The sequence below is a fragment of the Aotus nancymaae genome, unplaced genomic scaffold (assembly GCF_030222135.1).
Source record: "Aotus nancymaae isolate 86718 unplaced genomic scaffold, 86718_ANA_hifiasm-v0.15.2.pri h1tg000029l, whole genome shotgun sequence".
In the NCBI taxonomy this organism is placed as follows: domain Eukaryota; kingdom Metazoa; phylum Chordata; class Mammalia; order Primates; family Aotidae; genus Aotus; species Aotus nancymaae.
Genome location: NW_026988442.1, coordinates 20,808,925 through 20,833,361, shown reverse-complemented (window position 1 = coordinate 20,833,361; position 24,437 = coordinate 20,808,925). Strand labels below are relative to the sequence as shown.

The 24,437-nt window shown below is 40.9% G+C and overlaps 1 protein-coding gene across 6 annotated transcripts in view; it reads left to right on the top strand.

Annotated features, from left to right (window-relative positions):
- The window catches only part of ZHX3 (zinc fingers and homeoboxes 3), an 80,395-nt gene that overhangs the window by 44,254 nt on the left and 11,704 nt on the right, over positions 1-24,437 (top strand). For 3 of the 6 annotated variants that reach the window (XM_012455011.3, XM_012455007.3, XM_012455009.3), the window contains one exon: positions 16,699-19,694. In XM_012455011.3, the coding sequence (XP_012310434.2) occupies positions 16,835-19,694 (2,860 nt within the window). In that variant the 5' untranslated portion in view covers positions 16,699-16,834. Of the gene's footprint in view, positions 1-13,383; positions 13,482-14,578; positions 14,747-16,698; positions 19,695-24,437 lie in introns of those variants that run through there. The other 3 variants (XM_012455010.3, XM_012455008.3, XM_064382438.1) reach the window with 2 other exon arrangements.

Below are 24,437 nucleotides of genomic sequence, written 5' to 3'. Positions count from 1 at the left end.
TAGAAACTGTCCTGGGCCAACTAAGGCAGAGCCGTAGCCCTTCATTGTTCCGGGGGCTAGCCCCTGGATATCTACAGCTTCACTCTGCTTGGGCCAGGGGGAGTGCCCTTCTCTGGATGAGGGACGTAGAGTTCTTACAACAGAAAGGGATAGGAAAGGTTTAATAGCTTCCTTCCCTTTTGGACAAGTAAAATAGATTTTAAATTTGACCTGTTGAATTCACTTGAAGATAGAGGAACCAGGAGGGTATCAGAAAGGACTAGGGACTGAGTTTGAGAGGAAGATAATTTGATGACAAGATCAAAAAAGGTGAAGACAAACATGACTCCTGTGACTTCTGCTGGGCTGCCAGCATCATCAGATTGTGGAGAGCTTAAACAAGAAAAAACAGTATTTACCCAAAAGAATCAAAATAAGATCCAAAGAGATATTTGCATACCTGTATTCACTGCAGCATTATTCACAATAACCAAGAGGGGGAAGCAACCTAAATGTCCATCAATGGATGAATGGGAAAAAAATATGATATATACAAACCATGGAATATTATTTAGCCTTAAAATGATAGGAAATTCTTATACATGCTACAACCTTGTGGGCTTTATGCTAAGTAAAATAAGCCAGACACAAAAAGATGAGTACTTTTTTAGCTAGATAGATTTCTGGTACTATTAGTAGTGGTAGTAGAATGATGAAAACAGCTTACTTTTCATTCTCTTCTTGTTGGGCTACATCTTGAAATATAAGTTCACTTATATGAGGTATCTAAAGTAGTCAGACTCTTAGAAAGTGAAATGGTAGTTGCCAGGGGCTGGGGGAAGAGAGAAAGGGGAATAGTTGTTTGATGGGTATAGCGTTTCAGTTTTGCAAGATGAAAAAGTTCTGGGGATCTGTTGATCAACAATGTGAATGTGCTTAACACTACGGAACTGTCCACTTAAAATTGGTTAAGACAGGCCGGGTGTGGTGGCTCATGCCTGTAATCCTAGCACTTTGGGAGGCCGAGGAGGGTGGATCACCTGAGGTCAGGAGTTCGAGACCAGCCTGGCCAACATGGCAAAACCCTGTCTCTGCTAAAAGTACGAAAATTAGCTGGACATGGTGGCGGACACCTGTAGTCCCAGTTACTCAGGAGCCTGTGGCAGGAGAATTGCTTGAACCTGGGAGGCGGACATTGCAGTGAGCCAAGATCATGCCACTGCACTCCATCCTGGGCGACAGAGCAAGACTCCGTCTCAGAAAAAAAAAAAAAATGGTTAAGACAATAAATTTTATGTTATGTGTTTTTTACCGCAATCTTTAAAAAAGAAAGGTAGGCTGGATAAAACAGCTGATGTACCTCTAGCTATTACAGTTAATTGCCATCCTTCAGTGGCCAGCCTCTTAGTGGGATGTAGTGGTAATTAGAACAGCAGCAATAACTGCAGTAAGTATGATCTATTGAATGTTTTCTGTATACCAGACAGCATGCTAAAATCCTTTGTGTGCTTTTCATCAATTCACTGAATATCATGTCAGCTCTGTGAGGTAGGCATTAATAGCTCCTCATTTTACCTAAGAGGAACAGATTGTGAGATCTTAAGTCATTTTCCCAGGAATGCACAGTCCACCACAGTAGTAGGGCTCTAGGACACAAACACAGCTCTGTCTGTTGTTAGAGTCTTAACTGCATTATCAGCTTCCATTTATTTACCCATTCACTCACTAAAAATGATTATTATATGTCAGGCATTGTGCTATATGCTAGAGAAACAATGGATATAGGCCCTGACCTTACTTACAGTGCTTATGGCCTAGCCAAAGTGAAAGACAGTAGGCAGGAAAAGAATCAGATGAAGATCCAGACAAATTTTGATAAATGTTATGAAAGAAACAATTAGGATGCTGTGATAGAGAATAATTCAGCTTGGATTTGGGGGAACCAACAAAGACATTTAGATAGGATGTTCAGAGAAGGTCTAAAATTCCTTTCTTAAGACAAGAAGGTAGATTTCAAAGAGGCAAAGGGGAAGATAGCCCAGAAGTCCTCTGTTGGAATTATAAATGAGTGTCTGAAAATGTGTATCCAAATGGCCTTGTGTTGAAAGAATCCTAGTCCTGCTTAATTCCAGCAGTGCTCCCTTGTCCCACTGGGTCACTTCACCTCAAAGTCCTCCTCTGTGTGGGGGGAAAAAAATAGAAAGTGTGTAACTAGATCAGTTTTTGGTAGTATTAGTAATGGTAATAGGATGATGAAAACACAGCTTCCATTTAATTCTCTTCTGGTTGGGCTATGTCTTGAATGTTTTGTTCAGTTCTAATTGCCACGTTTTGAGAGAAATGAAGACAAATTAGAATGTATTCAAAGAGAAGGTTGTTAGCATGTGGAATGAATTCAGGATACTTAGCTGCAGAGGTAAATATCTAAAAGAGGAAATGATCTTCAACTTCGTAAAAAGCTGATATATAGAAAACAGAGTTGACTAGTCATGTAATAAAGAGTTGATTTATCTTATGTCCAAAAGACATCTAAAAGCTGGAAACCAGGTCCAGCTAAGAAAGGGACTTTGTAATAAATTGTCATAAATGATAATGAGCTCTCAGACTTGGGAGATACTCAGTTGGAGACTGGATAACAGATTGCTGTAGGATTTTTTAATTAGGAAAGAAGTTGGACTGCATATATTGTCCCATTCGTCCATATTGAATATTTCTTTTTGTTTTGTTCTTTTATTGATTTTTTGTTTTATATATTGTATATTTTTAAGTTATTTTAGAACTATGGCTTTTATATGGCCAGAGGCAAATGGAATATATATAGTTTTAAGTGAAGTGCTCATGTGCACCTCTACAGAAGTTAAACAAAAAGTTCATCTGTAGCTATTAGAAGTTTGAAATGTAAAGGAACGCTACTTGGTATTTGACCCAGTTGCATATGCTATAAGGACCTCTGCTCTGACACCATTAGCTTCTCACTTTCTCACTTGTTATTTGTAAGAACTCATGTATTTTGGGAAATGTGCTAACATTTTTTCGACTTCTGTATTTATTCAAATTTAAATTTTTTGTTTTGAATACCTAGCACATTAACAATGTTCAAAATTTAAAAGGGGCTAAAGGAAAAGCTTCCCTTACTAACTCCCTCTTCCCCTCCCCAAGGGCAAACACTATTAGTTTCTCACATATTTTCCTAGAGATATTTCTAGTGTATAATTTTTATTTTGTGCTTTGCTTTTTTAAAAACTTAACAAATATCAAGGTATCTTGAAGGTTAATCCATAGCATTATAAAAGGCACGTCCCTCATTCTTTTTCATAAGTGTATATTATTCCATTGTATATATGTGCCATAATGGTTTGACTGTCTCCTGTTGGTGGGCGAGTAGGTTATTTCCAGTCTTTTGTCATTATCATACTGACAGTGGATTATCTTATACATGTATGACTTCACATATGTGCAAAGTATATCAGCAGGCTACCTTTCTAGAGGCAGAACTGGTGAGTCAGGGAATTCTAATTTTGTTCTTGTTAAATACTTCTTAATAGAAGTCTTACCAGTTTTCACTACAGCACACAGTGTGTGAGAGTGCCTATTTCTGCAAACCCTTGCCAACTCAGGATATTATCCAACGTTTCAAGCCTTTCCAAAGTAAGTGAAAGAAAAATAATCAGAGTAATTTTAATTTGTATTTCTCTTACTGTGATTGAAATTGAGCATTTTTTCTTGCATGTAAGATCTTGCTGGACTTTGTAGTGAGGCCATTGAAGAAAATCATCAATACAGACTAAGCTCGGAAGAGCGAGTAGAAACATCTTATCTACAGGGGTGAGCCAGAGAGAAATTTTTTTTTTTAAACGTTCTTGAGAGGTTCAAGTGAGCTCACCAGCCTGCAAGCTATTTACCCTGTAAACTCTCTGGCCCACACTGGAAATTTTCAATTAAAACAAAACAAATGTAATCTCAGAAGTAAAACCACATCTAGAACAATGTCTTTTTTAATGCCTAGTTTTAAATTTAATAAAGTAATTTACTTTGTACTTGGAACAAAATTTAGGATGCAAGTACATTTAAAGTAACATGTTTAACTTTGAAAGGAGCTGTCTCACACCTCCTAGAGTGCAATTTCTAACTACTTGGCTCTTTTAATACCCTAGGTTTGCTCCCAGCCTCCCCCCATCCCCACTTTCTGTAGTTTCTCTGTAGATTTGCACAGGTTTTGGCAAAGACCAGAGTCTTTTCATTGGCAATATTGGCACTACACAGCCTCCTTGCTCATTAGCAGTCTGACCCATTAATTCCCTGTAACACTTTTGACCAAACCAGTTCAATCCAGTTTTTCCCCTGGAAAAGGACCTAGTTTTAGCAGCACAGATTTGCTTTTACTTTTTTCACACAGCTTCCCATGTTCAAACCTATCTTGGTTGATGGCAACACCATCCTTCTAGTTGCTTAAATAAAAAATCTTGGAGTCATTCTTGATTCCTGTGGGTGCAATGTTCACATCCTCCTATCCATTCCTTTAGGAAATCTTTTAGGCTCTACTTTCAGAATGTATCCAGAATCCAGCCACTTCTCCTTACCTCCATCTCTACTGTCCTGGCCTATGCTGCTGTTGTCTCCTGCCTAGATTGCTACCCAACAGGTTTTCCTGCTTCTCCACTGGTTTTTCCTACAGTCTATTCTAAACAGAGCCAGCAGAGCCATGCTGAAGGACACATGTCAGATCACGCCAACCTTCTGCTCAAAGCCCATCTCAGAGAGACTCAGATCATGGCAGTGGCCCTGCACAGATCCCCTCCTTGCCCTCCACCCCAGCCCAGCCTCTTTGACCTTGTCTCATACTACTGTCTCTCTACTACTGCCGTCCAGCTGTACTGGCCTCCTTCTTGGTCTTTAAACATGTCAGGCACATTCTCACCTCAAGGTCTTTGCACCAGCTGATGCCTCTGCCTGGAGTGTGCTTCCCCACATATCCAGATGGCTCACTTCCACACCTCGGTGAGTATTGGCTACAGTGTCACATTCTCAGTGAGGTCTCTTCTGACCACTGTATATCTAAATTGCAGTCTCACCCCTCCCACAGTCCACACTTCTTCAACCTTTCCCTGCTATACTTTTGTTCCTTGCACTTTTTACTCTCCGACACATAATTTCATTTACTTATTTTATTATCTCTCTCCCTCAAACTAGAATGTAAATTCTAGGAAGGCAGAGATTTCTATTTGTCTTTTTTGTCTTCCCCCAGAACAGTGTCTGACATAGGAAAGGCACTTAATAAACATTTGTTAAATGAATTAACTGTGTTTTCTCTACAAACTGGTTCCTCAAATTCTGCCAAACCTAAATTGAAACAAGCAGGTGTTGTACCAGTCCTGGTGATGTGGATTAAATCCAAAGCATTGATCCATATTTTTCTGGGGAATCTCACATTATAAGTAATGTGGCATCATTTAGGTAAAAACTTGTGAAAGATTAAATGTGACATGAGAAAGTTTAAGGAAGGTGATAAATACACTTAGACTGTATCTGGAAAATTAGATTTAGATTTAGATGCCACTCTTTAGAAGGGTATAGAGAAATAAGAGCACATTCAGAGAAAAACAGCGGATAGAGGTGTGGAATCTCTATCCTAGTCACACAAAGTGCAGGAACTGAGGATTATTGGTTTAGGGGAAAAGAAGACTTTTAGGGAACGTGATATTTTTCCCCCAATGTTGAAAAATGTATCAGCTGGGAACAGTGGCTCATGCTTGTAATCCTCGCACTTTGGGAGGCCAAGGCGGGCGGATCACTTGAGTCCAGGAGTTCAAGATCAGCCTGGGCACCATGGCAAAACCCCATCTCTACAAAAATTAGCTGGGCATGGTAGTGCGCACCTGTAGTATTGGCTACTTGGGAGGTTGAAGCTGGTGGACTATTTGAGCCTGGGAGGTCAAGGCTGTAGAAAACTATGATCGCACCACTGCACTCCACCCTGAGTGATAGAGTGAGAACTTGTCTCAAAAAAAAAAAAAAAAAAAAGAAAGAAAAATGTGTCATGTAGAAAATCAAATATTTTATTTGTGTACATAGAATCACCTCCTGTTCCTCCAACCTCATCCATCACGAGCAGACCCAGCTTTTGTGGAACTTAGTAAGGGGCCCCTCCTAAGAAAAAAATCTAAGAATAAAATTATAAAGATATAAAGTGAGATACAGGCTTTGGAAGGTGCCTGTGCAAGTGAATTGAGGGTCCCTGAAGCTTTGGCTGTAGCAGCTTCATAGGAAATCTACCACATTCAGATTTGTACACCAGCAAAACGGAATTCCTTCTAGCTCTTCAAGCATGCCATGTTTTCCTTTCCCTCTGTGGTTTTGTATAAAGTGTTCACTTTGTCTAGAACACCGTTTTCTCAACTTGGCTACTTGGCAATATTTATTCATCCTTCAAGCTCTAATTCAAAAATAACCCCCTCTATGAGGCCTTACCCCAAGTTCCCCGGAAGACAGGGGTGGGTAGAAAGTCTTTTCCTGTGCCCCACAGAACTTTGTGCATGCTTCCACTACATCACTGAGCTTATTGTCTGATTTCGTCGATGACTTTGTTGATCATTTTGCTGATGATTTTGTTTGTCTACCTTTAGACGATGTGTCAGTCAGGATGGGCTGTAGTAACAAGCTACTCTAAAAACGTCAGTAGCTTAAAGTGACAAAGGTTATTTCTTGTTCATACTGCATGTACATGAAGGGTCAGCTATTGTTCTTTTAGGACTCAGGCTAATAGAGTAGCCACTATCTGGAACATAACCAGCTGCAGGCCAGAGAATAAATAGTGAGGCAAAGCCTATACTTTCTCCTAAAACTTTCCTCTGGAGGTGACACATTTGTTCAGGTTTTATTGGTTTCACCTAACTCCAAGTAGGCAGGGAAATCCAATGCATGCAGTGGAGAGCAAGACCTAGAGCCCTGGTGGACAGCTTAATAACCACAACAGACTGTTAGCTTCTTGAATTATAGAGCTAGCTAGCATCTTTTCAAAAATCCTTGTATACCCAATGCCTAGCACATAGTAAGTCCTCAACTCTATTCAAGAGAAAAAATAAATTTAGCAAATAAAACTTATAGGAAGGTTTTGTTGTTGTTTTTGGTGCTTACAGCAAGGAACCATTTCAAACATCTTTCTAGTGTCAGTAGGTGCCAAGCTCCCTATCTTTGGAGATGTTCAGGTATAGGCCATCCTAACCACGTCGTGTAGTGATACTTCAAGGTAAAATTCATGCAAAAGGTGAGTGGTTGAAATATATGATCTCTAAACTCTCTTTAACTCTGAGGCCTTTGTATTTATATCACAATCACCTTCTGAGCTTACGAAAGAAGAATTAGTGTTTACTTTAGAGGTGATAATATCTAAGTAGAGTAGGCTATTTCTCTTGGTGACTAGACAAAAATAAGAATTGTTTGAGGGAGGGAAACAAGTAGAGAGCTCTAACCTTGAGCCCATAACTGATGGTGATTACTAAATGCAGAAAGTATTGTGACCCTTAAGTAACCAGAGGGCAAATCGGGGCCAGCTCTGGGTTTGACATTGCTTTGACACTTGAGGATTTGGGGTTGGAAATAGACTTGAATTCTTTTGTTAACTTTTTTGTTTTCAGCATAAATCTGACAATTCCAACCAGCAGATCCACTTACTTGACTGCCAAGGTCCTGCCCACACACATTTCTGAGGAGGGACAGTTTTCCATGTGTTCTTTTTGTTAGAGAGTCCTACTGACTTACTGTGGTCTAATCACCAAGTCTCACTTTAAAAGAGTTCTGTATTAATATGTAAGAGGAAGTAATACAGACCCTTTTCTGACAGTATAAAAGTGTTATAAATATTAAGGATCATAATAACTGTCAAGCTTTTTTTTCCCCTTATTTATTTATTTATTTAGAAACAAGGTCTTGCTCTGTTGCCCTGGCAAAGTGCAATAGCATAATCCTGGCTCACTGCAGCCATGACCTCCCAGGCTTAAGCAATCATCCCACCTCAGCTTCCCAATTAGCTGCGACTACAAGTGTGTGTGCCACCAAGCCAGCTAGTTTTCAAGTTTTTTTACGTGATGAAGTCTCCTTATGTTGCCCAGGCTGTTCTCAAACTCCTGGACTCAAGCAATCCTCCTTCCTTGGTTTCCCAGAGTGCTAGGATTACAGGTTGCCACTGGTCCAGCCTCTTTTTTCATTTTTAGGAGACAAGGTCTTACTCTGTTGCCACACTTCTGGAATGCAATGATGTAACCAGAACTCTCACTTCAGCCTCAAACTCCTGGGCTCATGAGATCCTCCCGCCTCAGCCTCTCAAGTAGTTAGGACTACATTGTCAAGCCTTTTTAGTTAAGAACAAAACAAAATACTAGAATAATTCAGCTTATAAAATCTGTGAACCCTCTCTAAGAAAAAAATGTCAAAATAGTTACAGGTGGTAGATTTATTGTTTAGTTGGTATTCAGAGTGAATATAGTCTAAAAGAGAACATTGAATTTAGAATCAGAATATCTGACTCTGCCAAAGATATGCTGCCAAAGATACCTGGTCATTTCACCTGCCCTTTCTTGCTCAAGATCTCCTCAATGCAGCAATGAGGGAAGGGCAATAATAACCAATTCGGGAGACTATGGGAGTGGATTGAGAGAGATATGGAAGTGCTTTGCAGGCTTTCAGGCACTTTGAGTGATGGAATTGAATTCTGTTTTCTGTTCGGTCATGGAAACTTCCTAGAAAGCCAACTGATTTACTTAGGATTGGCTTGGGCAGTAGTAGGGTGGGTGGCTGCATCTGATTTTTGTTTCCAAGATCAGTGTTTAACAAAGGAAGGAAAGAAGGAAATATTTAAAACAATGCTTTTTAAAAATTAAAACTTAAGCTTCATTTATGATACAAGATTTTTTTTTAAATGTCTTGAGCTTTTAATGTTTTTTTAATTATGAAAATGTCAAATGTAGACTGGACGCAGTGGCTCACGCCTATAATTCCAGCACTTTGGGAGGCTGAGACAGGTGGATCACCTGAGGTTGGGAGTTCGAGACCAACGTGGAGAAACCCTGTCTCTGCTAAAAATTCAAAATTAGCCAGGCATGGTGGCAGGGACCTGTAATCCCAGCTTCTCAGGAGGCTGAGGCAGGAGATTGCTTGAACCTGGGAGGTGGAGGTTGCGGTGAGCCAAGATTGTGCCATTGCACTCCATCCTGGGCAACAAGAGGGAAACTCCATCTCAAAAAAAAAGAAAAGAAAGAAAATGTCAGATGTACATAGGAGCATATATATGAGCCATATATATCCCAACCCAACTTGAACAATTATAAGTTCATGGTCAAATTTATTTCATTTATTTCTACCTATTTCTGGGAGGGGGTTGGGTTTTTCCTCTCAGTAAATCCCATATAACAAATTATTTTACCCACAAATATTTGAGTGTGCATCACTAACTGATTAAGACGTTTGTTTATAACATAACCAAAATACCATTATCGTACATAGCAACATTAACAGTAATTCTTTAATATCATTTACTGCCTAACTGTGGTAGATGGGCTCCAAAAAAATAGAGACAAAACCCCAGCTTCATCTATGACAGGTAAAAAATAACTAATTTTCTTAATATATAGAGAGCTCTTAAAATCCCGTAGGAAAATGGACAAAAGATAATTTTGTACAAAATGATCAATGACATGTGAAAAGATTTTCAACCTTGCCCATAAAGAAATGTAGGTTCCAAATAATAGTGATCAGTGTTTTATATATCAAATTAACAAAGACTAAAAATAGCAAGCAGTGATAGCAAGCATCCTCAATTTTCTGGTTGTGACAGTGAAAATCAGTACAGTTTACTTGAAAGACAGTTTTGTATTTCGCTAACAATATTTTAAATGCCACTGCAATTCTACTTGTAAGAAATTCAGAAATTCTCAAATGTATAAAAATATGTGTGGGAATGGTCACCAAGCATTGTAATAGTTAAAAATCTGGAGAAATGCAAATGTCTCCTAATAGGAGAATGGTTAAGTAAATTATGATGCATCCATAACCTAGAATGCTGCAGTTGTTTAAAAGACTGGTAAACCAGAGATACTGACATGGAAAGATACTGAAATTAAATAACTGTGAGAAGAAAACTCAGGGCCAAAATAGGGTGTAAAAATACAATTTTATTTTTGTTTTTTTAAAAGAATTAATTATAGGCTGGGCGCGGTGGCTCAAGCCTGTAATCCCAGCACTTTGGGAGGCCGAGGCGGGTGGATCACGAGGTCAAGAGATCGAGACCATCCTGGTCAACATGGTGAAACCTCGTCTCTACTAATACAAAAAATTAGCTGGGCATGGTGGCGCGTGCCTGTAATCCCAGCTACTCAGGAGGCTGAGGCAGGAGAATTGCCTGAACCCAGGAGGCGGAGGTTGCGGTGAGCCGAGATCACGCCATTGCACTCCAGCCTGGGTAACAAGAGTGAAACTCCGTCTCAAAAAAAAAAAAAAAAGAATTAATTATAGTAAGCTATGCCTAGGAAGCATACCTGAAATCATATATACTCCACTGTTAACAATGGTTTATCTCTGGGGGCAAATAGGAAGGATTTTCACATTTCTTTCTTTCTGAGAGAGATGAATTTCCACTTAGAGCATAATTTGAAACAGAAATAAAAAGGATAAATTTCAAAGTAAGTCTTTGTTGCTAGCAATAAAAAAAATAGTGGAATGCTATATATAAATTTTTATTTTGGAATGGGTTGAGGTCTGTGTGTAGTCTGTTATATACCATGACTAACTTTTAAATGTGTTTCATGGTGTTTTCAAAAGAATGTGAAGTCAATCACTGTAGAGTATTCAATACTGTACTCATATCTGTCAGATCAACCTCATTATAGTAGTCACATTCTTCGCATCTTTTTTGTTTGTCCACTTGACCTTTCAAAGAACAAGAGCATTATCTTAAAATCTCTCACTATAGTTATGTTTCTGTAATTCTGTCAGCTTCTATCATTATTTCTGTTTTTCATGATAAATCCTGGGTGATATGTCCAAGAGAGGCTGCAGGCTGACAATTATAACACTTGGAAAGAGTTTGTCAAGAGTTGCTTTCTAAATATTTGAATTTCTTCATTGATTTCTTATTGTTCTTCCAATTCATTCCTCATAATTTTTTAAAGTTCCTAATTCAGTCTATAATTTAAAGCTAAACACTCAAGATTTTTATCTAAAAAACTCACACATATATACTGCAGCGTTGAAGTATAGTGGCTATTAACTGCAGCTTTGCTAATTTAGTGAATTGAGCAATTATCAGTTCCCAAAGATAGATTTAAAAAAAAAAAGTTATGCACTTTTGTTTTTATTTCCCCCTACCCCCCCCACCACATTTTATTTTTTGAGAAAAAAATCTCATTCTGTCACCCAGGCTAGAGTACAGTGGCATGATCTTGGCTCACTGCAACCTCTGCCTCCCAGGTTCAAGAGATTCTCCTGCCTTAGCTTCCCGAGTAGCTGGGATTATAGGCATGTGCCACCACACCTGGCTAATTTTTTGTGTTTTTAGTAGAGATGGATTTCACCATGTTGGCCAGGCTGGTCTTGAACTCCTGACCTCAAGTGATCCACTCATCTCAGCCTCCCAAGTGCTGGAATTACAGATGTAAGCCACCGCACCCGGCCCCATTTAAAAGATCCATTTACAAAGCAGAAAATTTCAAGACAGGATATATAAAGGATTGTACAAAGAATGACAAAATGCAGTTGTCACCTGGCCTTTCCTTCCGAATCTCTTTGGCAGCACCTTACATTTCTATCAGCTTACTTCACCAGGGCTTGACTTAGAAAATAGCATGTTTCCACATGTTAGTGCTTCATTTATCAGACACGCTCCATGAGTGTCTTTTGGACGAATGATTTTCTAGATAATTGGAACTTTATTCTTTAAGTACCACTTTTAACCCCTTTAAAAATACATAACAGGCCAGGCATGGTGGCTCACGCTTATAATCCCAGCACTTTGGGAGACCCAGGTGGGCAGATCATGAGGTCAAGAGATCGAGACCATCCTGGCCAACATGGTGAAACCCTGTCTCTACTAAAAAATACAAAAATTAGCTGGGCATGATGGTGCCTGGCTGTAATCCCAGCTACTCAGGAGGCTGAGGCAGGAGAATAGCTTGAACCTGGGATGGAAAGGTTGTAGTGAGCTGAGATCACGCCACTACACTCCAGCCTGACAACAGAGTGAGACTCTGGACAAAAAAAAAAAAAAAAGACAAATAAACCCAAGCTTACCTAAATGGGTAATGTTGCTAAAAACAGCCAACCTCAGTAAGCATCCAGGTGGTGGGGATATGGGTGTTCAATCTCTTTCAACTTTGCTGTTTGTTTAAAATTTTCCTAATAAATGCTGGGGGAAAATATTACTTCAAGAGGTCTGCAGCCCTTACTGCAACAATCTGGAGATTTCTCGGAGAGCTCACTGTGTGGAATGGTTGAAGTTGCAGGCTTTGGAGCGAGACTGCCCAGGTTCTTACGCAGCCTCTGCTGTTTCCTAATTGTGTGTGCTTCAGGCAGTTACTGCACTTTTCTGAACCTTGTCCTTCTTGTCTGTAAAATGGGAATGATTATAGTGCCTCTTCTTGCGTTTATAAGTGAAATGAGGAAATGTGTATAAAAGCACTCCAACAATATGAAACACTCAGTAAACACTGGCTGTGGGTGCCACTGCCACTACTACTGCTTTTTCGTAATTGCCTGTAGTCAATGATCCATCTACCCAGAGCATAGTTAGCAGTGCTACCCTCCTTGGTCATTTATTTGAATGATTATTTAGGGCTAATTTGAGACTTAATTTTTTTTGTTTTTGTAAGAAACAGAGTTTCGCTCTATCATCCAGGCTGGAGTATAGTGGCACCATCCTTGCTTACTGTAACTTTAAACTCTTGGGCATAGGTGATCCTCCCACCTCAGCTTTCTGAGTAGCTGAGACTACAGGCACACACCATTGTGGCCAACTAATTTTAAAAAATTTTTTGTAGAGATGGGGTCTTCCTATCTTTCCCAGGCTAATCTCAAGCTCCTGGCCTCAAATGATCCTCCTACCTTGGCTTCCCAAAGTGCTGGGATTACAGACGTGAGCCACTATACCTGGCCAAGACAATTTTGAATGACATTGGGACCATTGCCAAAAATCAAATCCATCTTCATGTTGCTTCTTACTAAGGCTGCTTCTCAGCCTTAGTAAGTAAAATACCAGGAACACTATTTGCCTTTTCCTCGGTGAAACCCAGTCCCCATTACAAATAGCCGTTCTGGCCCTGTGCCTGTGTTATGTCGCTAGGGCTCTGCAATTAGCTGCTCCTGAGTTCTGCTGCCTGACCTTCTGCTCTTTTTCCTTTGTGTTGGTGCTGCTTCCAGATGGGAGGTCTGCATCTCTCTTCTCTCTCCCCTGACAAACCTGATGTTCACAGCCACTGCTGTTCAGCTTCTCTAGGGCTGCAGTAAATAATACCAAGGTGAGTCCGGAAGTAGCACAGAATGGTGTCACCAACATTGATACCTTAGAAATGTAAATGCTAACCTTCTTCTATAAAACTGAGTACTATAATTTACTGTCCTCTACCTTTCTTGGCTTTGATGTCCTTTCTGAGGTTTTTATCATATTCAGAGTTGTGCAGCCATCCCCACTATCTAATATCAGAACATTTTCATTGTCTGGAGACTCATTAGCTGTCACTCCCCCTTCTCCCCTACCCTCAGTCCCTGGCAGCCACTAATCTATCTGTCTCTATGGATTAGCCTTTTCTGGACATTTCATATAATTGGAATCATACAGTATGTGACATTTTGCATCTGACTTCTTTCACTTAGCATTAGGATCACCCATGTTGCAGCATGTGTCAGAACTTCATTCCTTTTTATGGCTCAGTAATCCATTGTGTGGATATATCATATTTAATTTACCCATTCATCAGCCGATAGACATTTGGGTTGTTTCCACCTTTTGGCCATTATTTGAATAATGTTGCTATGAACATTTGTGTACACATTTTGGGGGGGACATGTTTTCATTTATCCTCTGTATATACCTGTGAATTAAATTGCTGGATTTTATGGCAACTCTATGTTTAACATTTTGAGGAACGGCCAGTTTTCCAAAGTAGCTACACTATTTTACATTTTCATCAGTAATATGTGAGGGTTCCAGTTTCTCCGTATCCTCACCTACACTTGTTATCTGTCATTATAATTATAGCCATCTTGGTGGATGTGAAGTAGTATCTCATTGTGGTTTTGATTTGTGTTTTCCTAATGACTGATGATGTTAAGCACTTTTTTATGTGCTTACTGGCCATTTGTATATCTTCTTTGGAGAAATGTCTGTTCAAATCCTTTTACTCATTTAAAAATTATCTTTCTATGGTTGAGTTGTAAGAGATCTTTTCATAATCTGGGTATACTTTACCAGATATATGATTTGCAAATCTTTTTTTTTCTTTTTGTGGATTGTCTATCTTTTCACTTTCTTGACGATGACCTTTGAAGAACACAAGTTTTTAATTTTAATGACATCCAGTTTATCTGTTTTTTCTTTTGTCATTTGTGCTTTCAGATATTCTACTTGATGTCTTCCATAACCTGTCTGAAAATCTGATTTTCTTACTGGATCCGTAACTGTAGTATTCTTAGTTTCTCTGATTTGGGATTATCAAGCACTTGATTTAAAATGTTTGCCAATGAGATATATGAAGGAGCTTAGAAATGTTGATGCTCTTTGATGGTAAGCCCATTCCTGTGCACTTAACCTCAGGAAATAATCTGACAGAAGAAAAACATCCTGTATGCCCAGAGATGTTCATTTCACTGTCACCCTTGAGATTGGTATGCTGTTCAGCAGCAGGGGTGGATGAGTCAAATCTATTGTGGAACATTATTAGGCAGCTATCAAATGTTATAATTATAAAGCTTGTGTAACAAAAATGTTTATAATGCAGTGTTTGGTGAAAAAAGCACAAGTATGTGCTCATAATGATAAAAATATGTATAAAGTATCTAGACTAAATGAGAAGGTATAGAAAGTTATAGATTTATTTTCTTAAATTTTATTTAAATTATATTTTATCTTTATAGTTAAAAATTAAGTAAAAAATGTGTGCATAATATTTCAGATTGGTGGGGGAAAGGGTGACAAGTAGTTAGATTGGGTTTATGTTTATCCTTCAAATTTTTAAAAATTATTTTTATTATCATGATTATCAAAGTTAGGTTTTTAATTTTAAAAAACTAGTTAGCCGTGTTTACTGAGAATTTGAGTAGAGATATTTTAATTTTCTTTATATTTTTATATCAAATCCAAATACTCCTAACTTGATTTTAGTATTAGAATTTGTTTTAGTCATTAGAGCATTATAATTTGCTAAAAAGAAAAGCAGTTATGATGATTATTATATATTAGTAATAGGGACCACAGAAGCCCTTTTCTCATGGCATCTTGTGAAACAATAATTACAATTACTTTATACATAAGTAAATGAACTAACCCAGCTTTTGAAATAAGTTTCAAAGACGGCTTGGCATAGTGCCTTATTCCTGTAATCCCAGCACTTTGGAAGGCCAAGGTGGAAGGATTGTTTGAGCCCAGGGGTTCGAGACTGGCCTGGACAATGTAGTGAGAGACCCTTACTACTACTATTTTTTGTCTCTACAAAAGATAACTAACCAGGTGTGGTGGCACATGCCTGTAATCCCAGCTACTCTGAGGCAGGAGGATCACTTGAGCCCAGGAGGTCAAGGGTACAGTGAGCCATAATCACACTACTGCACTCCAGCCTTGGCAGCAGAGGGAGACCTTGTTCAAAAAAGTAAAATAAAATGAAATAAGTTTCAAAGAGCTCAGTAATAGTTTTTTTGTGAAATAATAAATGTACCCAAAAGAATAATGAAGAAAAAAGCACAGTACAAGGTTGTGTGCCCAAGGTGAGAACACGCTTCGAGTTGTACACAGATAGAGAATTTACAGCTTGCTGGCCCACAAACTGATTCTGTGGGTTCCCTGACTCTCTGACCTTTGTCTTCATCTGAGTGACAGTGGTTTGGGGTACATACAGCCAGTGACTACAAGTTGATCCCTTTTCTGTGGCCTGGAACAAGTGTGACAGGCAAGGAAAGGCCACAGAGGCCTGGCTCTTATAGCAGCCAATCTTTCCAGCCACTCCCACCCACCCCACCCCTTCCGTTCACACACTGCAGCTAACTTGGTCCCTGGCCCTGGCTTGGGAGAGACAGAGGCGTCATCTTGTTGTCATATGTGGGAAGGCTATGAAAAGAAAAACCCATGTTGGTCCAAACATGTAAACAAGAATTATACTAGGCTCTTTTGTTCTCATTCTGACATGGTCAGAATTAAATTGGAGGTCCAGAAAGAGGGTGGTTTTGTTTTTTAATCTGAATTACTTAATACAAGGATATATAGGAGGTGGTGGGTGAGGCAAAAACAAAAATACATTGCTTAATTCCGTCAAATGGTATTGGACCATCCCCAGGTCATTCTTCAGGGTCCAGTTTTTGTCATTAGCGGGTTCCTAACTTACACTTTACATCCAAGTTGCTGATTCAATTTACTGTGAAAAGACCTAGATGGTAGAAGGCAAGCAGTGGAATGTGTCTGGGTATCTGAGAAATATACAGAAAGTGCTTAAGAGAACTTAATCATTTTTTTCTCCCTTTCCTTAGATTGAATAGGGAAAACCTGTTTTCTGCAAACAACTGAAAAAACTGCACTTAGAAACTGTTTCTTTGGCTCTCACTGGGAAGCTGGAACTTGTGATGGAACAAGCTCTGAACTGCTGATCACCCAGTGATTGTCACCATGGCCAGCAAGAGGAAATCCACCACACCATGCATGATCCCAGTGAAGACAGTGGTGCTGCAGGATACCAGCATGGAGGCCCAGCCCACTGAGACCTTGCCTGAAGGACCCCAGCAGGATCTACCCCCAGAAGCACCTGCTGCCAACAGTGAGGCAGCCCAGAACCCCAGCAGTACTGATGGCTCTGCACTAGCCAATGGGCATTGGAGCACTTTAGATGGCTATTTATATTCCTGTAAATACTGCAATTTCAGATCCCATGACATGAGCCAATTTGTGGGACATATGAACTCAGAGCACACAGACTTTAATAAAGACCCAACTTTTGTATGCAGTGGGTGCAGTTTTCTGGCAAAAACCCCTGAGGGGCTTTCCTTGCACAATGCCACGTGTCACTCAGGGGAAGCCAGCTTTGTGTGGAATGTGGCCAAGCCAGACAATCATGTGGTTGTGGAGCAGAGCTTCCCTGAGAGCACCAGCACTCCTGACCTAGCAGGTGAACCCAGTGCCGAAGGGACTGATGGACAGGCAGAAATCATCATTACCAAAACTCCAATCATGAAGATAATGAAAGGCAAAGCTGAAGCCAAAAAAATTCACACTCTCAAGGAGAATGTCCCTAGCCAGCCTGTGGGTGAGGCCTTACCGAAGCTGTCGACTGGAGAAACGGAGGTGAGAGAGGGGGACCAATCCTTCATCAATGGGGCAGTTCCAGTCAGCCAGGCATCTGCCAGCTCTGCAAAAAATCCCCATGCCACCAACGGGCCCCTGATAGGAACAGTGCCAGTTTTGCCAGCTGGCATAGCACAGTTCCTCTCTCTCCAGCAGCAGCCCCCAGTGCATGCCCAACACCATGCCCAACAGCCACTGCCCACGGCCAAGGCCCTTCCCAAAGTGATGATCCCCCTGAGCAGCATTCCAACGTACAACGCAGCCATGGACTCGAACAGCTTCCTGAAGAACTCCTTCCACAAGTTCCCCTACCCAACCAAAGCTGAGCTCTGCTATTTGACTGTGGTGACCAAATATCCAGAAGAACAGCTCAAGATCTGGTTCACAGCCCAAAGGCTGAAGCAGGGGATCAGCTGGTCCCCTGAGGAGATTGAGGATGCCCGGAAAAAGATGTTCAATACAGTCATCCAGTCTGTGCCTCAGCCCACAATTACAGTTCTAAATACCCCACTAGTCGCCAGTGCGGGCAATGTCCAGCATCTCATCCAGGCTGCTCTCCCAGGTCACGTTGTAGGGCAGCCAGAGGGCACAGGAGGGGGACTTCTGGTCACTCAGCCATTGATGGCCAATGGGTTGCAAGCAACAAGTTCCTCTCTCCCCCTCACAGTGACATCTGTCCCCAAGCAGCCAGGTGTGTCACCCATTAACACTGTGTGTTCAAATACAACATCAGCTGTGAAGGTGGTCAATGCAGCCCAGTCGCTCCTCACAGCATGCCCCAGCATAACCTCCCAAGCCTTCCTTGATGCTAGCATCTACAAAAACAAGAAATCTCACGAACAGCTGTCAGCTCTGAAAGGGAGCTTCTGTCGGAACCAGTTCCCAGGGCAGAGCGAAGTTGAGCATCTCACCAAAGTGACTGGCCTCAGTACCAGAGAGGTGCGGAAATGGTTCAGTGATCGTAGATACCACTGCCGGAACTTGAAGGGCTCCAGAGCGATGATGCCTGGAGATCACAGCTCCATCATCATTGACTCTGTGCCAGAGGTGTCCTTCTCCCCATCGTCCAAGATCCCTGAGGTCACCTGCATCCCAACAGCAGCCACAGTAGCAACCCACCCTTCTGCCAAACGACAATCTTGGCACCAGACTCCTGACTTCACACCAACCAAATACAAGGAGAGAGCCCCTGAGCAACTCAGAGCCCTGGAGAGCAGTTTTGCACAAAACCCTCTTCCTCTTGATGAGGAATTAGACCGCCTGAGAAGTGAAACTAAAATGACCCGAAGAGAAATTGATAGCTGGTTTTCAGAGAGACGGAAAAAAGTGAATGCTGAGGAGACCAAGAAGGCTGAGGAGAATGCCTCTCAGGAGGAGGAGGAGGCTGCTGAGGATGAGGGTGGAGAAGATGATTTGGCCAGTGAGCTAAGGGTCTCTGGTGAAAATGGCTCTCTGGAAATGCCCAGCAGCCATATCTTGGCAGAGCGCAAAGTCAGCCCCATTAAAATCAATCTGAAGAACCTGCGGGTCACTGAAGCCAATGGCAGGAATGAGATTCCAGGGCTGGGTGCCTGTGACCCGGAAGATGATGGGTTAAACACACTGGCAGAGCAGCTCCCAGGCAAAGTGAGCTGCAAAAAGACTGCCCAGCAGAGGCACTTGCTGCGGCAGCTCTTTGTCCAGACGCAGTGGCCGAGCAACCAAGACTATGACTCCATAATGGCCCAGACGGGTCTGCCCCGGCCAGAGGTGGTGCGCTGGTTTGGAGACAGCAGGTATGCACTGAAGAATGGCCAACTCAAGTGGTACGAAGACTATAAGCGAGGCAACTTCCCACCGGGGCTACTGGTCATTGCCCCTGGCAACCGGGAGCTTCTGCAGGACTATTTCATGACACACAAGATGCTGTATGAAGAGGACCTGCAGAACCTCTGTGACAAGACCCAGATGAGTTCCCAGCAGGTCAAGCAGTGGTTTGCTGAGAAAATGGGGGAGGAGACCCGAGGCGTGGCAGACACAGGCATTGAGGACCAGGGCCTTGGTACTGGTGAGCTCACAGCAGTTCACAAAGGGATGGGTGACACCTATTCAGAGGTGTCTGAGAACAGTGAGTCGTGGGAGCCCAGTGTCCCTGAGGCCAGCTCAGAGCCCTTTGACACATCGAGTCCCCAGGCTGGACGTCAGCTCGGTAAGGAGTCCACAGGGGCCATGGCTATCCTGTGTGGGTAAGGGGAGGATGCACTTGTGGTTGGGCCCTGAATTTACTGCACAGGGACATCTGCTGTCTCTAAGGCTGCCTGGCAGCAGCACTAACTGCCTGGCTGCTTCAGAGGACAACTAGCAGCAGAAGCCATAGAAACATAATATGATAAATGGTTGAGAGTTGTTTTTTGTTTCATGTTTTTTTAAAAAACCTGCTCAGAGGAAGGAACATGGTGATCCTAAAAGGTCCAAGCTTTTCTAGGCATTTCTTAGCAATAGGAGAACAGGTCAAAACATCCTTTGAGTTAGGCAGATCCACAGCCACTGGGTAGGAGAGAGCAAACGGACATTAGATGAAATTCAACTCAAATTGATGAACAACAAAAAAAAGATAGCCTTTAATTGTCCTTAGATACATAAAGTGCTTTTTTCTGATGATGAAAGTCTTGTCTTGTGTTTCTCTTGTTATTCCTGATGTAAAAGAAATGTTTATTATAATGGAAAATCACTTTCCTTCTTTGCCATACATGAAATCAAAACTTGAATTTTGTTTCTTAGTTTCTCTGGATTGTACTTGAAAGCAAAATGTATTATAGAAGATTATTTTCATTTAAGACATAGTTTTGAAGCCACAGACAAGTTGTTATTAAGTGTTGATTTTCTAGGTTCCTGGTCACTGAGTTACCAGCCTCTCCCTTCCCTCCCTACCCTTTGGCATTTGTGTTCTCATTAGAGACCCCAGCATAGGGCAGCCAGAAGGTCAGGTGAGAGCCTGGAGGCCGTAGTGTTGTAGAAGCTGAAGGGATTGGGGGTTCCAAAATGGCAGTGTTGCTAGCTGAGTTGGCAATGGTGGGAGGGGGTACAGGAGACAGTATCTGTGGTGTTGGGCAACGTTGGTCCCTTGTGACTTTGACATGAGCTGCCTCAGTGTGGGGCCTTGTGTTTGGCACCTCATCCCCTGGACCAACCATAGTGCCCTGTCCCTCAGCAATCCCATAGAATTTCCTGGATGGTGTTCCATTGTTTCCATACAATAGCCGACCATTGTTGTTTGTTTATTTTGGCCTGGCAAATCCCAGCTCCTCCACTCTGGTTGCTTTCTACTTAAGATGTCTTAAAAAGGACAAAATTCTTTTTCTTTCTCTGAATATTTTAAATTCATTTAAACACAACAGTTTGAAACATAGTTATGCTATCGTTTCTTTACTCAGTTAAGGAAATAGAGAGTTCCTTGTCTGCTTATAATTTGGTGAGGTGGGGGTGGGGAGTACCATGTCATCCATCTGTTTAGCATTTGCAGAAAGCCTGTTCTTATGTTCACATACTAAGACAAAATCGAGCTCCACAAAGCCCACAGTGAGGGCAAACACCTGGTGGAGCCCAGAGTCACTGGTCAGCAGTCAAGGTTGGAGTACACAGGGCCCCTGGCTCCTTCTGGCCTCTTCCAACTGCAGCCAGGTTTTCAATACAGCAAAAGTACAACAAAACACTCCCCTCCTTTGGGGCCCACAGCTCACAGCCTACTTTATAAAGCAGCTGATAGCACACCCTGGAGTCAGAACTGCAGGTTTTTATGGCTGGTTTGACCTTTTTTTTTTTTTTTTAAGTGCAAAGCAGATTGTCTCTCCTACAAGTCTTTGTCCAAGTTGGTCCTTATGTTATACCCAGCTGTATGCTTCTTGTGATTACCAGTAGGCCAGGGTGTCAGGTTCAGGAGAGATGAGGATGTTTGAACAAGTTTGTTACAAAAGCTGACATGGAGAAGGATGTTATGGAAGATGGCAGTAGCAGCATCAGGAATCTGTTCCTCCACCAAAACAATTATTGAGCTGGCAGTAATTATCTCAAGCAACTGTTTCCAGGGAAGAGCTTGATGGAGAGGATTATAAATTTTGATGAGTTTGTTTCACATAGCAGCATTCCCAAGCTCTGCAGCAGGAAACTGTGGAAAATGTTGCTGGTGTAGCCTGTTGGTGCCAGGGTGGGCAATAACAACTTTGTCCTCTGAAAGTTAAGTTTTTGTGGCCAGGCATGGTGGCTCACACCTTTAATCCCAGCACTTTGGGAGGCTGAGGCGGGTGGATCACTTGAGGTCAAGAATTTGAGACCAGCCTGGCCAACATGGTGAAACCCTGCCTCTACTAAAAATACAAAAATTAGCCAGGCATGGTGGTGAGTGCCTGTAATACCAGCTATTCAGGAGGCTGAGGCAGGAGAATCACTTGAACCCAGGAGGTGGAGGTTGCAGTGAGCCAAGATTGCACCACTGCACTCCAGCCTGGGCAACAGAGCAAGACTCCATCTCTTTAAAAAAAAAAAAAAAAAACCAGCTTTTTATGTTTTGATTGCTGATTACTACATTTGGTCACTGAGGGGCCAGTGCAGAGGCTGATCATTGTGTCAATTCCCTTGGGCAAAAGGAGCTTTCTAGCCACAAGGGGCTTTAAAGAGACAGTACCTATTTTTTTCCTTTATTCCCCCTTTGGGAAGCCAGACATTTAATGAAATCTTAGGTCACTGGTTAACCACAGAGATATCAAAACAGAAGCTTTACTGACCCTATACCATAAAGCATTGGAAAAGTTGCAAATACTTGGCTCCAGCCCTCAGTAAGCAAAAATCAGCAATCTCTGAGGCATGAGAGAATTAGATTTTTCAGTTACCACAGCATAATATTCATAATGTCCGGTTCTCAACAAAAAAATTACAAAACATAAAAAGAAACAGAAAAATATGGTTCATTCACAAGGAAAAAAATTGACAGACACCATCCTTGAGGAAGTCCAGACATTGGAATTATTAGTCAAAGATATTAAACTAGCTATCTTAAGTATGTTCAATGAGGAACATACTAAAGGAAACCATGGGCAAAGAACTAAAGGAAATCAGGAAAACCATGCATGAACAAAATGAGAATATCAATAAAGGATAGAAATTATAAAAAGAAACCAAACAAATTCTAGAGCTAAAATGTACAATCCTTGAAATGGAAAACATATTAGAGTTAGCAAAGATTTGGACATGCAAAAGAAGAGAACAGGGAATTTGAAGAGAAAATAATTGAAATTATTTAAAGGAGGAGAAAGAAAAAAAGAAAAAAAAAAGCCCAAGAGAGCTATGGGGCATCATCAAGCATACTAATATACACATTATAGGAATCCCAGAAAAGGAGAGAGAGAAAAGGGACAGAAAGAATGTTTAAAGAAATAATGATAGAAAATTTCCCAAACCCGATGAAAGTCATGAGTCTATACATCCAAAAATCTCAATGAAATCCAAGCAGGATGAATGCAAAAAGATCCACACCAAGACATATTATATTAGAATTATCAAAACCTAAAGACAGGATTTTGAAAGCAGCAAGAGAAAAGCAACTCATCACATACAAAGAATTCTCGACAAGATTAACAGCCGATTCCTCATCAAAAATCTTGGAAGCCCAAAGGCAGCAAGATGATATATCTAAAGTCATGAAAGAAAAAAAAATCTCTCAACCAAGATTTCTGTATATGGCAAAACTATCCTTCAAAAATGAAAGAGAAATCCAGACTTTTCCAAATAAAGTTGAAGGAGTTCATTACTAGTAGACACACCCTACCAGAAATGCTAAAGGGAGTCCTTCAGGCTGAAATGAAAGGACACTGAACAGAAACTTGAAGCCATAAGAAAAAATAAAGAGTGCTAGTTAAGTTAACTTTAGAGGTAAATATACGAGCCAGTACTATCGGTTTATAACTTTTTCTCTTTGTGCCTTATAATTTAAAAGACAAATTCATTAAAAAATTATAAATCTATATTAATGGGCATACAATGTAGTAAGATGTAATCTTTGTAAATAGTAAAACTAACAAATTCGTGCATTGCAAACAAAACAGAATCAAAACAGTACATTGCAAACAATCAAATACAAAAGAAGGCAGTAATGGAACTGAAGAATCAAAAACATTTAAAACATATGAGAAACAAATGGCTCTATGGCAGAAGTAAATCCTTTATCAGTAATCACATTAAATGTAAAGGGGCTAAGCTCTTCTATTAAAAACAAAGATTGGCAGATTGGAATAAAAAAAATTAAGTGTTTATATGCTTTCTTAAGATACTCACTTTAGATATAAGGATACAAGGAGGTTGAAAGTAAGGATAGAGAAAGATACATCTGGAAAGTAGTAACTATATGACAGCTGAGGTGGCTATATTATCAGACAAAAACCACTATTTTTTCTGAAGAATATATGTAACATATTTTAAATAATATATACAATTATATATTATACATAAGAATATGTAATATATATATGTTATATGTATAATTTAGAATTAGCGAGCCAGACTCAGCTGAGATAATCCCCGTTTTGTTGGCAATATTGAAAGCACTGTAATCAGGAGCCAGTCAAACATACGCCGCCTTCTCTCCTTCAGGCCTGTTGACTTTGACCACATCAGTGTCACAGAGCTGCTTCACAGCCTGTTTGATCTGGTGCTTGTTGGCTTTAACATCCACAGTGAACACAGGTGTACTGTTGTCTTCTATCTTCTTCACAGCAGACTCAGTGGTCAGTGGGGACTTGATGCTGGCATAGTGGCCAAGCTTATTTCTCCTGGGAGTGCTCTTCTGAGGATATTGGGGCTGCCCTCGGAGTCACAGTGTCTTTGGCCACAGGAAGGTGGGTGATATGCAGATCTTCTTCCTCTTCTTCTTCTTCTTCTTCTTCCTCCTCCTCCTCTTCCT